The 19,024-nt window shown below is 49.9% G+C and overlaps 1 protein-coding gene across 8 annotated transcripts in view; it reads right to left on the bottom strand.

Annotated features, from left to right (window-relative positions):
• Positions 1–18,776, bottom strand: part of Pfrx (6-phosphofructo-2-kinase/fructose-2,6-biphosphatase) — a 121,239-nt gene extending 102,463 nt beyond the window's left edge. For 5 of the 8 annotated variants that reach the window (XR_013309029.1, XM_077639331.1, XM_077639334.1 and 2 more), the window contains exon 1: positions 18,602–18,776. Coding sequence is in view for 3 of the 8 variants with exons in the window: in XM_077639336.1 (XP_077495462.1) it covers positions 18,602–18,650 (49 nt within the window). In the remaining 5 variants the exon portion in view is untranslated. The remainder of the gene's footprint in view (positions 1–18,601) is intronic. The other 3 variants (XM_077639336.1, XM_077639330.1, XM_077639340.1) reach the window with 3 other exon arrangements.
• Positions 18,777–19,024: the final 248 nt, after the last annotated feature.

Raw genomic sequence — 19,024 nt, forward strand, 5'->3', positions numbered from 1 at the left:
GTCCCTTCGCAGCTATCTGGGTTGCCCACAGACGACGCGATAATATTCGGAGCTGCAGCAGTCAGCCAGCGGAGATTTTGAAACACTGGCTCTATCTAAACGAAGTTTCGCAACTGAATTGATTAGAGCACTCTGATTTCAAGACACAATCCTTAGCGACATTGCCCCGACCAAGAAGAAACATGGGAGCGGTCAAGATTTCGCGGAACTCTTATCTGGGGAAAAAAAAAACATAAAGGGTGAAAGCGCTCACACCAGCAAACGTTTCGAATTTCTACAGGCCGCAATATGAAACAATGTGACGCATCATGCGATATGAAGCAATATGAAACACCATGCGATATGAAGCACATCATGCGGGTACTCAGTAAAGATGAGAAGCATCTCGTCCCAACTCGGCCACTATACGCTGTTTTATTGAGAGAAGCACTTTTTTTCTTTTTCCAAAGCAGTTTTCCTCGAGATGCATGATCTTTTTAAAGCAGTTTTCAAGTTCGGCGCACAAGTAGACGTCACTTTATTTTTTGTGACCAAACTAAATGTTACTTTTTATACGCAGGTGGGGAAATGACCGAAGTAGTGGTCCCTCCAATATGAAACGGAAACAACCATTTTGCACGAAGAAGCGAATTACTTGGTTTTTTTCTTTACCAAAGTTGAAAATTATTTCGGATACCATACGCCAAGAGGAGAACTATATTTAGGACACCGGTAAAAGTGTGCTAATAAGTGACAGACAATTACGGAGTAGTCATTAGCCGAATTCTCAAACTTTGTTCCCTTTCACATCGGCGGGAATGGTACGTGGTACCAGCGAGAGCAATAGAGTACGCATGTTCCCATCAACAAAACTCTTCACGTGCGTAGTGCAGTGGTATCAACATGCAAGGGCCATTGCCAGTTCTGTGTTTGTGCCCCGCAGTCGTGCAGCCTGGTTCAGCCCTTATAAAAATGGCCTATAGGCAGTCTATAGACTTCTTATAGGCTCTATTGCCCTCCTATAGATACTTATTTTGTCTATTCCTAGTCTATAGACAAAAATCTACTAAAAGTGTATGGCCATAAATCTATAGATTGTCTATAGACTGTCTATAAGATTTGTACAGCCTATAGACTGTTCTCTAGAGTTTGCCTATAGAAAGACTATAGACAGAAGTCTATAGACAGTCTATAGACTGCCTAAAGAAATTTCTGCAAGGAAGTATATACTTCGAATCACAGAACTAGCCCTTCTCACTGCTACGTTCAGTCCGCTCCTCAGCATCGGGGCTGCGTTGAACATGGTTCCGCCTGAACCATTTCTGCGAAACTATACATCACTACCCTATACTAATCTCCCAGTTCGACACGAAAGAACGTAGTTTAGGTCGTCTCGTCGAGACCACCCAGTCACGAGGTAAGCATTGCCACTCGTAGCAGTGATGAATTTTCCTTTCCGATTAAAATAATTTAGCTCACGCGTCAGTTAACATAATTGAACTTCTATTACACGGCTGGAATATGGAATAGCTCCGGTAACAATTCATACTTTCGTCCATTGGTAGCACGCGCACAAACGAGCTCCTCCTGCGTGGCCTATTTTCGATGGTTGTATTGCATTCTATTTTTTTTTTCAACTTCTACGCCCTTCCCCTGCCAACGTTGTCATGTGTAGGTACCTAAAGCTAAATGAGGAACAAAAGGAAAAAATAACAGCCCCTCTAACAGTATGTATACGCATCCAATATGTATCCAGTATGTTTCCAGTATACATCCAGTATGTGTACCCATACATACTATATACTCTGGAATCAACGCAAATTTATTGCACGCTCACACTATCACTCTACTCTGTGGACTTTTTAAGGGTGTCGGAGATGTTGCACAACCCTGGATTAATAGGTTATCAACGCAACCGCATTAAATTGTACTTTAACCACTGCTGCCGCATCGCTATGGCCCTTTCATCTTCCTTCTTAATAATTCACCATCAGCCCCAATTACTTCCACTGCAGGACAAGGGCCTCTCCCGTGTCTCTGCAATATACCCTGTCCTTTGCCAGCTGCAGGCGGCCACCTTATCCCCGCAAACTTCCTCGTCTCATCCTCCCACCCGACTCCCTGCCGACCCCTGCTACGCTCGCCTTCTCTTGGAATCCGTTCAACCCAAGTTCATTTCGTCCTCCTGGTTTTCGCTGGGACATCTTTAATATCGACCCCCGTCCTCCAATCCGCGTCTCTCTCTCGTTCTTTACTTTCTACTTAAGCCTTCTCTCTTTCCTCTGTTTTTCAATTAACTTCCAAATCACCCGCCGCCTTTCTCTCTCGTCTTATTTCATTCTCGCAGCACAGCAACTCGCCAACACTGCCAGAAGACGAAACAGAGGTGTGCACCCATACGCGAGGCATGCCCGAAGCCCCTGAAAGAAATGAGGAGGAGGGGGGTGACGCTGCCGTCTTCCGCGTCAGTCCCGGCGGCGTGCCTTTGAAATGCAGACAGAAGAATACCGACAAATCGGGCGTGATCCTCCCTCTCCGGCGAAGCGCCAGCCAGCGCACCCCTTCACCCCCTCCCTCCGTGTCTTTATATACGACAGGCGGTCACGCGATGTCCCGCTCGTCGCGCGGCTATCTTCGAGAACCGTGCAGCGGTGGAAAACCTCTCTAACAGCCGCCAGCCAATCAGGAGAGCCGGCGTGCGCCACAGTCAGCGCGCGGTGTACCTCTGCGGGACAGAACTTCCCGTATCATCCTACATTACGAAACCGGAGACCAAAATATGGGCGCCTCCTAAGGCCTGCTTCCGGCGGCTAGATCGATTGACAACTACAGTAGCATCTCCAATATATCGGGGCAGTGATAACTCTCACCTGGCTACATATTCGCAATTTGTCTCCTTCGAATCTGCCAATTCCCTTCCTCAGCTCTAGGTACAGAAATACAAGGATTAGATTAGATGTAGCGGACGGGCTTACAGCAGAAGGGGGAGGCGCCGCCTGTCGGCTATGGGGTAAGTTCGCCTCTGTCATGCCTTGCGTGTTCAGTACTCGCCTCCGCCCCGCCTTAAAGCAGGGGGGGGGGGGGGGGGGGGACAAGCTCTAATGACTCAATTACGTCGCCATTCATTCGCCACCAAATCTGGGACCAATTAGCGCGCCACGTCTGCCAATCAGTGCGTGAGCCAGTGGGTCGCTTCAAACAGCACGACAGGAAAGAAATAAAACCGCAAATATGAAAACAAAAACACAACGCGCGAGCGCTAACGAAAGTCGGAATACATTAGGCGGGCGCAGCTCGAAGCATTCGCATCGCTGCACCGTTCTACAAGCCACCGCCCTCCCCACTGTCCTCGGCAGAGCGCGAGCGGTGTCATTGCCAAGGGCACGCTACTATGCAGCGGAGGAGGGAGAGAGGGGGGAGCGTAAATTTAAATGCCACGCGTGGCCGCGGTGTCCCCCCCCCCCCCCCTTTCCCCCGGGCCAAGGGATCAGCGTGTCCGTGGCCGGCGGCGATTTGGCAGCGGCTCGCGCCGTCCCGTCTCGGCGAAGGCTGGCCTCGAGCCCGCCCAGGAAGGCTGGCGCCAGAAACGACGAGGAGGATAGCAGATGGAAAGGGGGGAGGTGCGCCCGTTGTCGGGTCTCCCTAACCCCGTGGCCTCCTCACCTACCAATGGCGTCCACACCGTGAAGTGCGTGATTGCAGCGGGCTTCAGATACGCGGAACTGAAAGATAGCCTCACAACAAGCTGCACATCCGGAGCTTCGGCAATCGCGCACGTGGGTGCGGGGATAAGAAGCCCACGAGGCCGCTCTCGAGGCCTAGTCCCCACAACGCCAAAGAGAGCACTGTGGTCCCGGCAGGCTGCATGCAGTGCCGCGGAAACTGAAGCGAGCGTTGAAGTGACATGAATGAACGAATAAATTTGTTAAGAAAATGCGCGGCCCACACGGCCCCTGGATGCATAGGTAAGGGATAACATGGTAATGGAAATCTCCCGAGATCTTGTTCTGTGGGAACTCCGACGCAATAGTAAAAGCGCCCGACGGTGCACAGAACAAATCACATCCCGGATGCTCTCCTGCGCCTTTCGCCATCTGTCGACGGGAACTTACCACGAACCGCAACCACATCAATCGTGGGAGTTCCACATGGACCGATAACCGGTAGCACTCCTGAGGAGTGGAAAGGACAGCTCAGGGATGCCGGCCTTCTGGCTAACCGACTCCCGATTCTAAAAGGACATTGATCCATTGTCTAACGCGGCTGATGACAAGACAAGACGACGTCTTGTCTGCCCTCAGCTCCCGTACTGTAACCGCGCCGTTTCCGTGTTGCGACGTTATAAAGAGCGACAACCAGTCCAAGCGAGCGTGCCGTTGGAGTGAACTCAACGGTACCACCGAACCTAAGTATACCGTTTAAACAACCGTCTACGCAGAGGAGTGGCGACCCGCGCACCAGAACTAAGACTTTTGTCTACATTCCTGGCTCCGCTCCAGAGGTTCGATAACAAGCTACGCAGGTCACCACGTGCGACGGTGATGAAACCAAATACCGCCGGAGAGTTCGGCCCTTTTTCGCCGCCGTCAGCAACTTCGCGCGACGCGAAGGCATTAATTCTGACGATTTGATCGAGTCGACGTTAATTACGGTTTAGTTAATATGAGATAACGAACGGGAAAACAATTTATCATGGGAGTTTACGCTTCGTAGGCCGCTTCTAGAGAAAAGGTTCAGGCGCTGCACATATAGCGAAAATCGCGCAATGCTCTGTTACCACACAACTCGGTCATTAATAGTTAATAGCACACATAATTCAGCCCAGTTTCGCTCCTCAATAAAGCGCTAATACTCTGTTAATGCGACCTCACCGCAAGAACCCTCTGTTCTTAGCAAATGTGTCTCCTGACAAAGAGGTTTCACAGAAGTTGTAAGGTGTAACACATAAAAGTCCTATAATGAGCACTCGAAATAAAATGATTTTCCTTAGCCTCGCTACGATTCTAAAACAGAGTGCAAAGACGGACCAGGTACGAAAGTTTGAGCCCTCTCGTGAACAGCCTATCTTACAGACAGGTCTTAGCCTCTTATCGCACTGGTACTATATGCTACTTTTTACCACCCCGACACAGATTGTAGGGAAACTGACAACGGAATCCCTTAGAGATGTTAGACCTTGTGGGGACTGGCCCAATTCGGTTTGCTTCTCCGCGATGCGTCCCTAGTTAGTTACCTTAAAGGGGCTGCGAAACACCGCTTGAACGGATGCCGGTTACACTTTAGATGGATTCTTTATGTCACACAGATGCTGACTCAAAAAGAATTACGGGAATCGAGGCATAGGAGCGGGAGTTATTCAACGAAGAAATTTCAAAATACAAGCAAAGTGCTGCCCTCAACTCGATTTTCGCGCAGCTTCCCATTCCCATTTCATTCTCCCAATGACGACACTTCGCGCGACCAATCAAAACAGCCTATCTGAGCACGTGGCGGAATTTTGCACTCCGTGGTTGCCTGCTCTCTGTAGCTCGTTCATGCCAAGGCTGGCAGCGCCGTTTGCATGGTTACAACAACCATGTGAACGCCCAGCTGACCCAGCGATGCTTCATCGTCACGTCGACGGCGCAGAAGGGAACACTGATCAGCGACGTTCCCTTACTTATGGATTCGAACTCGAGCGCGAGATACTGCGCCGGTGTGACAGCCTGCGCAAGATATCGGACACATTTAGCATAGCGCGTGCCGCTACTGCTTACCGTTAACCATCGCCCGTCGCTCCTAGCGCGCTGGTTGGTCACGGCGAGCAAGGAGCGCGCGCTGTTGACGGGAACGCGGCGCCATCTCGCGCCGGCGCCCGGTGATTCTCCACAAGCTGACGATGCGCACTCCCTGCTAAATGTGAAACGAACCATCCTTCCTTGGGACCGAAACGAACGCTTATAGAGTTCAATGGCTCGACCGGATCGATTCCGCAAAGCCGCTCTCAGATACATAGAGAGTAGCCATAAGTGCCGAGTGCTAGGTCGTAGGATGTTTACTGAGAGGCGCAAAGTCATTCGATGCAAAAAGTAGCCAGAGCCTCTGGTGGTGTATTTTTGTTTTACTTGCTTTACAGTGCTTTTATCTAGGGCAAACAAGTTGGTTTTGTTAATGTAATATAAAACACAAAAACTTGACAAAACGTATCTCTAGTTATTAACACAATTTGCAGTATATGCTGTCCTAGTCACTTGATGCTGCGCCATTATTCCCTTAAGCAGATCTGAATAAGCTACAGCACTGAGTTTTTTTTTTTGCTGTCGTTGTTGATGCGAGACGGATGGTCCCAGCATGCCGATTGGCGCGCCGGGCATATCCGTCTGTCCAATAGCCTTCTCCGGCTGGTGGCAACCTAGCCGGCGCGAGCGCACCGCCAGCATCGCTCCACGCGCCGAAACGGGCTCCCGCATCCCAAGGGGCAGATCGGTATGCGCCCGACTACCTTGCACGGTACTCTAATGGAAATGTTGAAGGTGATGGTCTATCCCTTCAGTGTCTTGTAAGTTTTCCATCGCTCGCATCGGCCAGTTGACGATACCAAAACGTTAATAGCAAGCCTGTAGATGCGTGATTGTTATAGCCAAATATTCCAATATAAGAAAAAATGTGTCTATGCACCCCTCTTCGTTAGAAACGAAACACTTTTTTTGCCAGTAAAGCCCTGCGCCAGTCCAGTCCGGGAATGCGAAATATTGTTTTGGAGACTGACATCAACAGCTGCGTTATGCAGACGCATGTGAGACAAGGGCAATGATCGGCTTATTGTTCCGGCGTGTGATGCCCGGCTTAATTTCCGAAGTTACTTAACTACATCTAAACAATTACTAAAAGTAAAAGTAGTCGAAATGTCTGCTTGCACTTGAATGAGCATTTGCATATCAGCGACGGCTCTGCACATTCATCGTTTTGGGGATACGCGTACGCTGTGATCGGCATTAAAATAAAAACACCAGCCGTTTATCTCAGTGGTAGATTAACTTTAGATCATTTTTCCGTTAGCCATAAGCGAGCAGCTGCTAGGCGCATTTCGTGAGTGTTTTAGTTTTTCTCTTCAGCCTCGCGTATCGCCTTATGGGCACTTCATTTTATGCTGAAATAAAAAATATTGCAATTCTTATGCAGCGAAGAACGAAACGAAATGCCAACTATTTCGCCAACAGAGTTGCGTGCACCGACCTGCTCAGCCACACCTACAAAATTAAGTATTTTGCGAAAATGACCGCCCCAAAACAGAAAAGGTATTCACTTTGAATTCCACATTCCCTTTACTTTTTCTCTCCTTTTTTTTCCCTTTTCTTTTTTTCAAGTTCGCGCTGGGAAAAGAAATGCGAAGCTGCGTTCTCTCCCTCGCGTGCTCGCGAGGGACCGATGCATAGGCGCCCCCCCCCCCCCCCTCCGCTCCCCAAGAGTGATGCCCAAAGGAACGACATGCGTCGGGACCAGATCCCCTCCCCCCCTTCATAGCAACAACCACCACCACCACCACCACCGCTGCCACTGCCCAGGCCGCGCTCCCCAGTTCAGTCGACGGATGGCCATTTTGCCCCGGCAGGCCGGGGCAGAGCAGAACCGAGGCGGAGGGAGGAGGGGCTCGGACGTCACTGACGTCACGGGAAAAGCAGCCAATAGCTGCAATCCGGTCCCCGGCCGGATGCGCTCGTCCGCCAGAAAGTTGAAGTTCACCAACTTTCCATCCGTTCGCCGAACGAGGCGGATCCGCCAGCTCCGCTCGCGAAACGGACGAGGCGGAAGGCGCTCCAAAACGATCGTACAACGGCCCTTAAGCGACAGCATATGGAACATGCGGCGGCGCGCGCTACCCTGGCGCCATCTCTTGGTGGATCGCCGCGGCGGAGCCCTTCTTCACGCTAACACCCTGCCCTCCTCCTCCGTGTTCCTCCTCGCACTATTTGCTATCGCCGTGTTTCATCCTCCCCTGCGCTCCACGCGCGGTTACGCCAACGACGGCGAGGCACGGTGCTCAACAGGTGAACGGGCGCCTGAGAGCTGCGCTATAAAACCTGAAACTTGACTAAGTTGATTCGTTAAAATTTAAGTCAGCATTAAGTACACTGCCTAGAAGTTAGCTGAATCACTTCTGCATTTGGCAAAGCAATAATTTGCGTGCAGCTTAATTCTCGATGAAAACTCAAGGCCCTGGCTGCTCATTAGTGGTGACGATACACTGTTTAAAGGACCACTGAGGTCAACCCCATCCAAATGTTCTCAGCAAAAAATGACAGACGATTTAGCGTGGTTATTCCCGATTCGAATTAAATGCGCTGGTATTTCGGTTTCTCAATGGTCATTCTCTACATTGCATTCATACAGCCCTCGTAGTCCTCATACCACTCCTGACGCAGTGATGCAGCGGTTAAGCGATGCGCCACTGTCCTGCGATGGCAGATGCTACCACCGGGGGGAACTTGTGAGAACCGGGTTACGCTTCCCAAGCGACCTCTCGCGACCAATTTTGAAGTGAACTGCCACCTGCCACGGTGCGCAGTTTGCTCACAATCCGGTGGACAGGTGAGGTGAGGTGAAGAAACCTTATTTCCGCCAGAAGAAGAACCGTGCCCCTCCGGGCAAGCTGTGACGACGTCGCAAGGTCACGTGACCTATGCAGCCCACCTACCACCCAGGCGGGTGGCACCAGCTCTTCAATATCGCAGAGGGACCGGACAAACATCGGTGCAATTGCCGAACCACAGCATACCATCCCCGTGCCAACGGCATGGTCCAGCGGCTCGGCTCCATCACCAACTCAATTAAGGCTGCCCCCACTGCGCGCCTGGATAGCGAGCACTAAGTCGACCACCTTCCTGTGGTGCTCCTTGGCCTACGCGCCGTCCTTCGTCAGGGCCTTGGCTGTTCGGCGACCGAACTCGTCTTCGGTGCACCCCTGCGGCTTCCCCGGAGACTTGCTCGTTCCTTCCGGCTTGCTAGTCCCAGCCCCTGCAGTACCTCCAACGCCTACAGGACTCCATTCAACACCTGCGCCCCCTCCCGCCTAGATCATCTGACCATCCTGTCTCTGCACGCAGACCTTTTCTAAGACGAGGCGCTGTAAAGGCGCCTCTTACCCAATCATACGACGGCCTTTCCCGCGTCCTCAACAAGACGACGAAGTCGGCGACTATCCTGCTGAATGGTCGTGAAGAGGTAGTCTCCTTGGATCGCCTCAAACCCGCACACCTAGAGACGCCTCCCGGGGAGCTACCGTCGGATGTTGCCGGCTTATCTGCCGACCTGCCTGCCGCCAAGGCAGCCTTATCTCTGCCTCGTCTGCGAGTACACTTCGCAGTTCCGTTTGGGCTGGGGTCCCTGCAGCGCACGGTGACGCTGCAAAGCAGAGGCGCCAAGTTCGGCGTTCCCTGCCGGCGAAAGAAGAAAATAAACAAACGGCGCGTGCTCGGTGCGCATGCACGGCACGGGCTGTTCGGTACTAAACGCCTACTACGCTGGTCCTCTTGCTCCTGCGCTCCGCTGCGACCCCGCAAATTCTCCACAGCCGTCGAGTGGGGGCCCTCGTGCTAGTGCTCTAGTACCCCCAGAGACGCAACCTAAGTGGTAGATGGGCCAGCTAGGTCACGCCATCTTGTGGCGTCATCGCAACCTACCCACACTGAGGGACTGCACAGACAACGGCTAAGCGGCTGAGTGGAAGCTCTAGTGAATTGATTATCTTACTCTTTCTCGCTATGTGGATGTCTGTTTGTCCGGCAGCAAAGTACGCACTAACCGCCGAGAAAATAGGGATGAAAAATCTTTCCGCCACTCGACCGATTCGAACTTGTGACGTCATTACCGAAAAGGGCCGGTTGCGAAGCCCCGCCGCGGTGGCTCAGTGGCTAGGGCGCTCGGCTACCGAGCCGGAGTACCCGGGTTCGAACCCGACCGCGGCGGCTGCGTTTCGATATGGAGGCGCAACTCAAAAGGCGGGCGTGTGCTGCGCAATGTCGGTGAGCGCTAAAGATCCCCAGGTGGTCGAAATTATTCCGGAGCCCTCCACTACGGCAGCCCGCGTGCACACACGGGGATTCCGCATGGAATGCGCACAGAAGCCGACGGCATGCAAAGCATATATACCGTACCGCAGAACTCGTACCCCCCGTGAACAGCTGGAACTGTCGGCGGACAAAGCCGGCGTGCTCCGGCTCCAAGTGCGAAGCTGATCAGGTTCTCATAGCAAGTATGACAGGAATTTTTAACGCGAACAGTAAACCCAATCGACGGATTGATTTTTTTTCCTTAACCTTCACTCAGAACACGCCCCTGTGTCTTCTGCGACGGAAAAGTACTTGATGTATCAATACGACTAAGGGGCATTGTAAACAACGAAGAACAAAAACAGCACACATAAACCCTGCAGTCTGCACACCCTACAGTGAACGAGGAACGTACAATATGGAACACAGCCAATGCGGTGAGTGAGTGTGAGCGAGTGAGAGTGGGTGCGTGAGTTAGTGAGTGTGAGTGAGTGAGTTAGCGTGAGTCGGTGAGTGAGTGAGAGTCGGTAAGTGAAAGTGGGTGAGTGAGCGAGGGTGCGTGGCAGTGAGGGAGTAAGTGTGAGTGAGTTGGTGTGAGTGGGTGAGTAAGTGAAGTGGGTGAGTGAGCGAGGGTGCGTGGCAGTGAGGGAGTAAGTGTGAGTGGGTGAGTAAGTGAAAGTGGGTGAGTGAGCGAGGGTGCGTGGCAGTGAGGGAGTAAGTGTGAGTGGGTGAGTGAGTGGGTGGGTAAGTGAAAGTGGGTGCGTGGCAGTGAGGAGTAAGTGTTAGTGGGTGAGTAAGTGAAAGTGGGTGAGTGAGCGAGGGTGATTGAGTTCAGCAAAAGAGACAGTAAGCAGGGAGAGAAAGTGAGTTGGGAGACGAAGTGAGTTCCGCGAATGCAGCTTTTTTCCTCGGCCTCCTCCATACATTGTATGCACATAAAACAACTGAACTGAACTGATTTCGGGGAGACAGCTATAGGTAGCGATTGAGTTTGTAGGTCAAGTGAGTTCGGCGGGCAATTATCGCCACCTACATCGGAACAAAGTGCACCAGAGCTCTACACAGACCCGCGATAAAGTCCCCTTCAGAGCTGCGCGAAGAGAAATTTTAATCTGACAACAAAGTGACCCATACCCTTCACTGCATCGAGTGAACGCGAAGATAAAAACTTTGGAGATGGAGAAGGAACAGGCAAAAGGAAAGATCGACGACCTGTTTACACCACAGGCGACGTGTCGGCGCCTCAGACAAGCACCGTGTCGTAAGAGGCACACCTACAACACCTCGACGCCTTTGTCTCCGTCAGGGTTCGGTCGCCGCGGGAGCTCATGGCATCCTGCCACGGCACCGACGCCGCGGACGGACGAGCAGGCAGCGATAGGCATCGGGCCCGGCCTAACCTGGTTCCACCGCGGATGTGTGCGGGAAGGAAAAAGAACGAATGAAGAATGTAATGAACGGAAATAAATGTCCTCCAACGGCGAGAAAAGCCAGGCACAGGCACCGATTGAAGGAGGCGACGAGTGCAACGCAAATCCTGTGGAGATGTACACAGCTGAACCTCGTTATAACGAATTTGAAGAGACCCAGCGATTACATCGTTATATCCGTAACTTCGTTGTAGCCCGTGTTGACCGAGCTTCCAAATGGAATCGCCATTACTTCGCTATATCCATTATTTCGCGAAAGACGACTTCGTTATAACGAGGATCGTCGTAGCTGCAATGTAAAAGAGGAATAGGGACTGAATTTTGCTGTACGATCATATAAACTGCAAAACATTATCGTGGGTTTTATTTTGCATCCGAAACAAAACTATATATAGAGAAAAAACGCGCTACACAGCTGCCGTTGTGCCCCCTAAATTGTTTCTACTAAATGGCTACAACAAAGCTATTGCAGCTTTCGCTGCAAAAAAAGTGCGCTGCCACTCATTCTAACGAGTACCGGCTGGCTGAATGCTCCTAATGTGCTTTAACGCTCAATTTTGCCGGTACCAGTATACTTGTGCGAACAACCTACTTACCGAGAAACGTTAGATGTTTCAGCAAGCAAGCCGCGTCTACCGAAGCAAAGCCATATGGCCGTATACGGAATTTCGCCACGCGAACATGAGTACAACTAAAGAATGAAGCAGCAAATTCACCTCAAAGGAGGCACTGCGGCCAATGGCGTCGACTGATTTTCATGACTCATGCACGGTTAATCCCCTTGGACCCGCTAGCGTGACATCGCAGTGGATGGCAGATGAAAAGGGGTGAACCGCGGTTTAATCTGATTAGCCGCGGCGTCATGAAAATCAGTCGACGCCATTGGCTGGAGGGTCTCCTTGCAGGGACATCTGTGGCTTCATCCTAGAGTTTTATTCGACTATAGCGCTCTCGCAACGACGGTGATGGAGGGACGAATGGAGCAATGTGAGTTGATCCTCATCATCCGCCTTATTATACCCACTGCAGGGCAAAGGCCTCTCTTATATGTCTTTCCAATTAACCTTGTCCCTTGCTAGCTGCGCCCACCCTATACCCGCAAATTTCTTAGTCTCATCCGCCCACCTAACTTTCTGCTGCACCCTACTACGCTTGCCGTCTCTTGGAATCCACTCTGTTGCCCTTAAGGAGCAGCGGTTATCTTGCCTTCGCATTACATGCCCTGCCCAAGCCCATTTCTTCCTCTTGATTTCGACTAGGATGTCATGAACCCGCGTTTGTTCACTCAGCCACTCTGCCCGATTCCGGTCTCCTAACGTTACAACTATCATTTTTCTTTACGTGGCTCGCTGCGTTGTCCCCAATTTAAGTTGACTTCGCATGGATGGAAAGGTGCACTCGTTTATTCTCAACAAAAATCTTCACAGGCATCGCAAAACGTTCTCATTACTGGCGCCACGCGTGCCTCCCTGAACGTTTTACACGGCGACGAATGGAGAGGCTTGTGTCACAAGCGGTCCGGCTACGGTGGCTCGAGCGTTGGCACGGCAAATCAGATTAGCCGGCCGTGGGCTAATACAAAAACGAACATCACCTGACTATTCCAGCAAATCGCTTTTCCCTCAGATGGGTAATCCTAAATCGGACAGGACTCAAGGACCGAAGGAGGCCATCCAGCCAATGGCGTGGATACTTTGTCATCACGCTGCGATTAGTCCTCCAGCGTGACATCGCAGGTGGCCGGAAGGTGCCTCCGTGAAATGGGAGTAACCGCCATGTCACGACAATCGGTCGAAGCCATGGCTGAAGGGCCTCCTCCTTTGATGGGTGTCTGCCGCTTAGTTCTCGAGTCGTATCCGACTGTGCGTACAATTATTGGTGCGCACTGGGACATTTTTCGTGTTTCTTTTTCAGTTCCAATATAACCTATGTGAAGCGGGGAGTTCTGCTCTATTGGACTCATCTGCTATCTGTAGGGGTCCGTGGATGGAAGTACGCTTGGAGGCCTAGGGCCGCTGAAATTCGGTTGAAATTTGAGTGGTCGCCCTCTATGGAGGTCTGGGAAGGAGCTCAAAGGGACCAGAAATGCGGCAAAAATTCCACTGTCCCCAACCCCTCCTAATTCCCCTAACTCCACAAATATTTCCCACATCCCATTTTCATATCCCACCCCAACCTGCTACTTTCTCCCAGGGGTGATCAGGGGAATCTCCGCGGGCCCACCTCCTCCGGCTGTGGGTCGCTTTAGTAGCCATTCCCACATTGATTTCTTCCCACCTTCGGGTGGCAAAATACCAATTGCCCAAAGACCACATCTTTTATTATACAATTGGGATTATAACCTCGATACTTTAGTGGTGCGAGACAGGCTTGTTTTTTTATTTTTATGCCTCCATCTACAATATATGTAGGTCTCGGCAACATTATTTTTAATTCTTCTTCATCTGCCAAAACTAATTTATGCAGGTCCAGATATGGCTGGGCGGCACACTAGTTAATGACGACAGAGTAGCATCGGATCGGGGTAGAATTGGAGTAGAGTAGAATTGGGGTAGAATTGGAGTAGAATTGAGACAGAGAGCACAGAGTCGAACAGAGAGACGCTCCCAACGTTGCACTAACCGACCGCTTCGGCTCACGATAGACGTAGCTTTGCGCAGAGAAAAACCAAACCAGCCAAACCAGTGCCGCACTGACGCCAGATCCGCGCGGCACTTGGCAGCCGACAAACGCCAAAATGGGAGGATAAAAGCAGATGGGAAACCAATTCCAGCATACCACCGTGAGGATAGCGCTGCGCGCATTAAAACAAATTCTTAAGGTTTGTGGGACGGTGGCCTACACTTCAACTGACATAACCAAAGAAAAAAATTGCTTTCCAGCCCTTTGGCGAGTGGTGGCCGAAAGGCCTCACACCTCACAAATGCTTACGACAACTCAAAATTTTTAGGCCGCAGCTCAAGCTGCCAGGAGTCAAATAAGCCTATTGTCTATGTGTTGTCAAAAGACACCTCTCTGCTTTCAAATGCTTCTTTAGTCGGAATGAGTAATGAGATAAAGAATGGAGACATCCAGCTCCGCCGACTGCGTGAACCTTATCAAGTCTGAAATCTTCCTAATTTCGTATTCGCATTAACTCGGCGGATGACGCGCTTTTCCGTGGGAAATGATGCGGGAAGCGACCAACCAAGAGCCAATCCTCTTTTATGCCGACCTCCTTCGCCCTTGACAGCCATTATCCCATAACTAGCTACACATACAAGACGCGTTGCCATTCTTTTCACGCTTCCATTTCGGCGTTTTCCGACTCTTCAGCGAGCTCTGGCGGGAGGGTTCTATTGTCAACGAACAGCTGCGGCTGTCAAGAGGCGAGCCGACGACGCGGCACTTTCCTGCACCACACTTTTTTGGGTTGTTTTACTATTTTCCAAGAGTTTCCTCAAAGAAAAAAGGGGGCGAGAACTCTGCTAGTTAGCAACACTGCTTAGTGGCGCCCTCATCCTGTCGACTGCGGCAGGAAACTACCAATCCTGTAGACTGCGCCAGCAAATATATGCTGTCGCTTCTTAGTGTTTTTCTTTCCGAGCCTATCGGCATTCATCCTCTCAGTACAACGACGAATTATAGTGCACATCTATTTGCTTGCGTAGCGCGCCACGACACATCTTCTAGCCCACACAACAATGTGCGAACACTCAACGATTTTACGAGCTCGGCCGGTCTGATCTTTTGTTTTTTGTTCGGAAAGCGGGAGGGGGTATACACAATGACAGAAAAGGCTATTCGTGCCGATTTTATGTACACGAGCATTTGTTGAAGGTGCTGTTAGCTGCCCAAACGAGCCTGCAAGGAGTGACACATACCACGGGGCTTATAGACCACGCAAGAACTCCTGGAAATGAATTATCCTGGCTGTAGAAAACTCACACATTAGAGTGATGCCTCAACATGAAGGGAACAGGCAAGGCAAGAAATAGATGAAACCTCCACATCAATGCATGTACTCAAGGGCAGTTTTACCCAAAACTGCAGGCTTACATTAAACATAACAATGTCACTCTGTTTCTTTTGACACTCGTTTTTTGCTGACAGGATCAGGAAAAGGCAATTAGGCAGTATATAAGAACTTAAAAATACATCTATACAAAGGCAAACGTCACCCCTGAAACAACTCAATACATAAACTTCGTGGACATCGATTTTTTTTTTTTCGCGTGTTAGCGGTAGGCACACTATAATATCTGCCGTGTTTTCAGTTATTATTCTGTGTAAAGAGGACAACAGCACCCGAATTGAACAAATGTGCCTCCTAGTGAGCCACCAAGACACAGCTGCCCCATCTGCATGAATATCTGCCGGAAGTATGCGAGTGGCATGAACGAGTAATTACTGCTTCCCCACGAGTACTTCTTGACCTGCCTTACCTTCCCTCAGTTTTTCACACAACCTTTCATGAATTCGGAAACTCAAACACAGGATGAGAAAGGATAATGCAAATGCAGTCAACAAAAGGTAAACAGGGAACTGGACCTAACAAAACGGGTGTGTGAACAAAGACCCATAATGGGAGTAAACTCTCAATGACAGACTTAGATTAACCTCAGTAACTACTTCTCAAGATATCTAACCAATTAGTCAAACAAATGTGAGAGGTGATGTGCTGACACACATTGTTTCTTGTAAGTGGTCTACACTTCAATAATAATCTCATCTGTCATGTCCTGTGTCTGCACCATTTATAATAAACACCTATTTACAGTTGCTTAAGTTGATGCTCAACTTCCGACTTGTTTGATCTTTTGTAAATTACTGAGTATGCATCTGCAAACTTTCGCTTTTTTTTTCCTTGAGCAAAGGAAGCAGAAAGATTGTTGAGTAAATACTGCAGATCAGCCATAAAATAACTGTTTTCACTCATGCAGAAACAATGAAAATTACACTGCAAGCCTGAATGAAACACAGAGAATTAATGACGATGCTTCTTGCAAAGCAGAATGAAAAAACAAGCCACAGGACAGAGAAACGATCACTAGTAGAGGCCCGTACACACTCAGAATACAGATATATACAGGCTTCGAACCAACTGACACCAGTGAACAGAGCAGCTAAAAAGGGATTATAATTTATTTTCCTAATTCCACTTTAGCATACCTTCCACCTCAGCAAATATGTCAACGGAGAGGAAAACAGATACAGAGGCAAGATGTGCCAAGAACTAAAATGTTCGCTCCATGAATCAAGCTAGCAGAAGGAGCACAGGCGACACAGTCATTCCGTCATGGAAGATATTTTCCGCTGCAATTTGTTATAGTGCCAACATAATTATGTTTATACCAACAACTTCTGCAAATATTTTCAGCCTGGGGTGCAATCCTGCTCTTAGGTATTGATCTAGGCTTGTCGATAAAACATTGGTTTTCTAGGTCAGCATTTACACAAGTGTATAATGTTTTCCAAATTGTTCTAATCTTACTATATGTGTCGCGTCCATTAATCTCCAATAGATGTCTCATTATGCTCTCACTGGCCTCGACAATGTAGCTTCCACAAGTACGCTGCTGACATCACTCATCAACGAAAGGATAACTCTGCCGAACACGTCCAACCTGCACGCCGATAGTAAACTTCCTTACCGTTGCAGATAAACTGTTTGTTACTGCAAACAGCCCTGCGGTCGCTTTGTTTTGTGAATGAGTGCGCAAGCTGTAGACACTTTTGAGTTTGTGTAGAGACAAGTGTCTTGTGTTTAGTGTATTTTTAATGTTTTCTGATTTTTTTTTTGTATGGATGGGGTGCCTACATGGTGCCCACCCGATACAAAGGGTAGAGTCAATAAATCATCATCATCAGAAACGCTCGCTTGCACAGTATCGGCGGGAACGATGAACAACGGCAGATGCTAAACTACTGCAACGTCGCTCGGCTATGGCCCGTGCGCTGGCGTGATGCGACGATTTAAAAAGAATAAAGAAAAAGGCACTCTTCGTTCAGCGACCCTCAAGGTTTGCTTTTTATCTCCGTTCACCTTCGTCCGTCCGGTTCGATAAGCAGGTCCTCAGGAGCGTGAAACCCGACAGCGAATCTTCGCTGCTGTCAAAACATGAACGACCGAAACGCTTCTATTCCGTCAGGTCACAATACATGTTCACGCCTGTGTGCACAGTAACCGGTCTCTCCAGGAAACACGGAAATATAAAACGAATGTAATCTCCTCCGGCGACCGGAAACAGCATGTGTCTGCGAAACCCGACTACTGCAGCAGCGACGTCGCACGTACCGTACATACACTTACCTACGTGAACCGACCTCTCGAACAAAATCCAGGCGATGCCGAAAGGCAGCAGCGCAGGCAGAACGCGACACCGCCGTCGCAACGGTTTCACGTGTTCATCACATGTGCGGCGTTGTGCAGGCGCCAGTTTTCACGGTTTACCACAGAACTTTCCGTATCGCGGAAAGGCCATCGCCAACAATTATACGCGGCCAACGGCCACAGGTGTCCTCGGCACCCAAAGGCGAGGGGCACATTCAAGTTTACACACAGCAGAACCTAATCTTCAATTTATCTTTACAAGTCCCGCTTGTTGAACGTCCCCTCAGGACGGCTCGCCAAAACAAGACAACACCGCCAAGTTCCGAGTCATGGAAGAGATCTTCGGAGGAACAACGGACAATGAGCAAGCGAAACTAGTTACCCCGCCGAGTACTCGACGTGTTCACCCCCGTTTTTTTTTCGCCGGCATTCGCCGCACGAAGAGTAGCACCGTCTTATTTCGAGCTCCAGGGTCACTAGCGAACTTTATCAAGTATTGAGACGATGATCACGCGAGTGGTTCGCCCAAAAGCCTGGCTATCATCGATCCACGTTCCTGGGGAACTTCCACCAGCACCTACGTCGCGCTAGCCGGCCCGAATTTCACGAAGTCTGCATTTTCCGTCGCACGGACGAGCTGAACATCTTCCGATATCAAGTTTGGTTAACTAATTAACACTGTGTAGGTGAGAACAGAAGCATCGATAGCGATCAGAGGCTTCAGTGTTTCATACAAGGCCTAGGTAACCCGGCTCGACTGTCTGGGTAGTCGAGAGAGTTTTCTGGTTTTTGCTGCGCAGCGCGCGGTGTCTCCTCCGTCCGTGGTGCCGGAACACCTGTTGGTGGCTTACCTCGGATGGGAAATGGCTTGGGTCCGTTGTAACGGTATGTGCTCACCATGCCACGGGTGACGATCGCACTAATAGTACAGCCGAACTCGGACCGCAGTCACAACCACAACTTGCAATGAATGAGACCAACACACGCTGCCGTCGGCCGCCGCTGCTCCCGAAACCGAGCACTGCTGCAACACCTGGTGGGCTTATGAGAAACTAAACAAAACAAAAAATTTGTTCGCTGAAACTATAACAGGCGTATAAATAAAATTATCCTTCCAAACAATAGTGATAAAATAGAATTAACGCAAACAAATTATGTTCAAGTCGCAATTGTTGAGACTATAAGTAGAATTGACGTTTTCGTAATGCTGGTTCTAAATTTGTTCTTATGCCGCATGCAGAAAATAATGAAGTTATGAAGCTAAGAGTAAGTCT

This window comes from Amblyomma americanum, chromosome 10 (genome assembly GCF_052857255.1).
Source record: "Amblyomma americanum isolate KBUSLIRL-KWMA chromosome 10, ASM5285725v1, whole genome shotgun sequence".
Classification (NCBI taxonomy): Eukaryota; Metazoa; Arthropoda; class Arachnida; order Ixodida; family Ixodidae; genus Amblyomma; species Amblyomma americanum.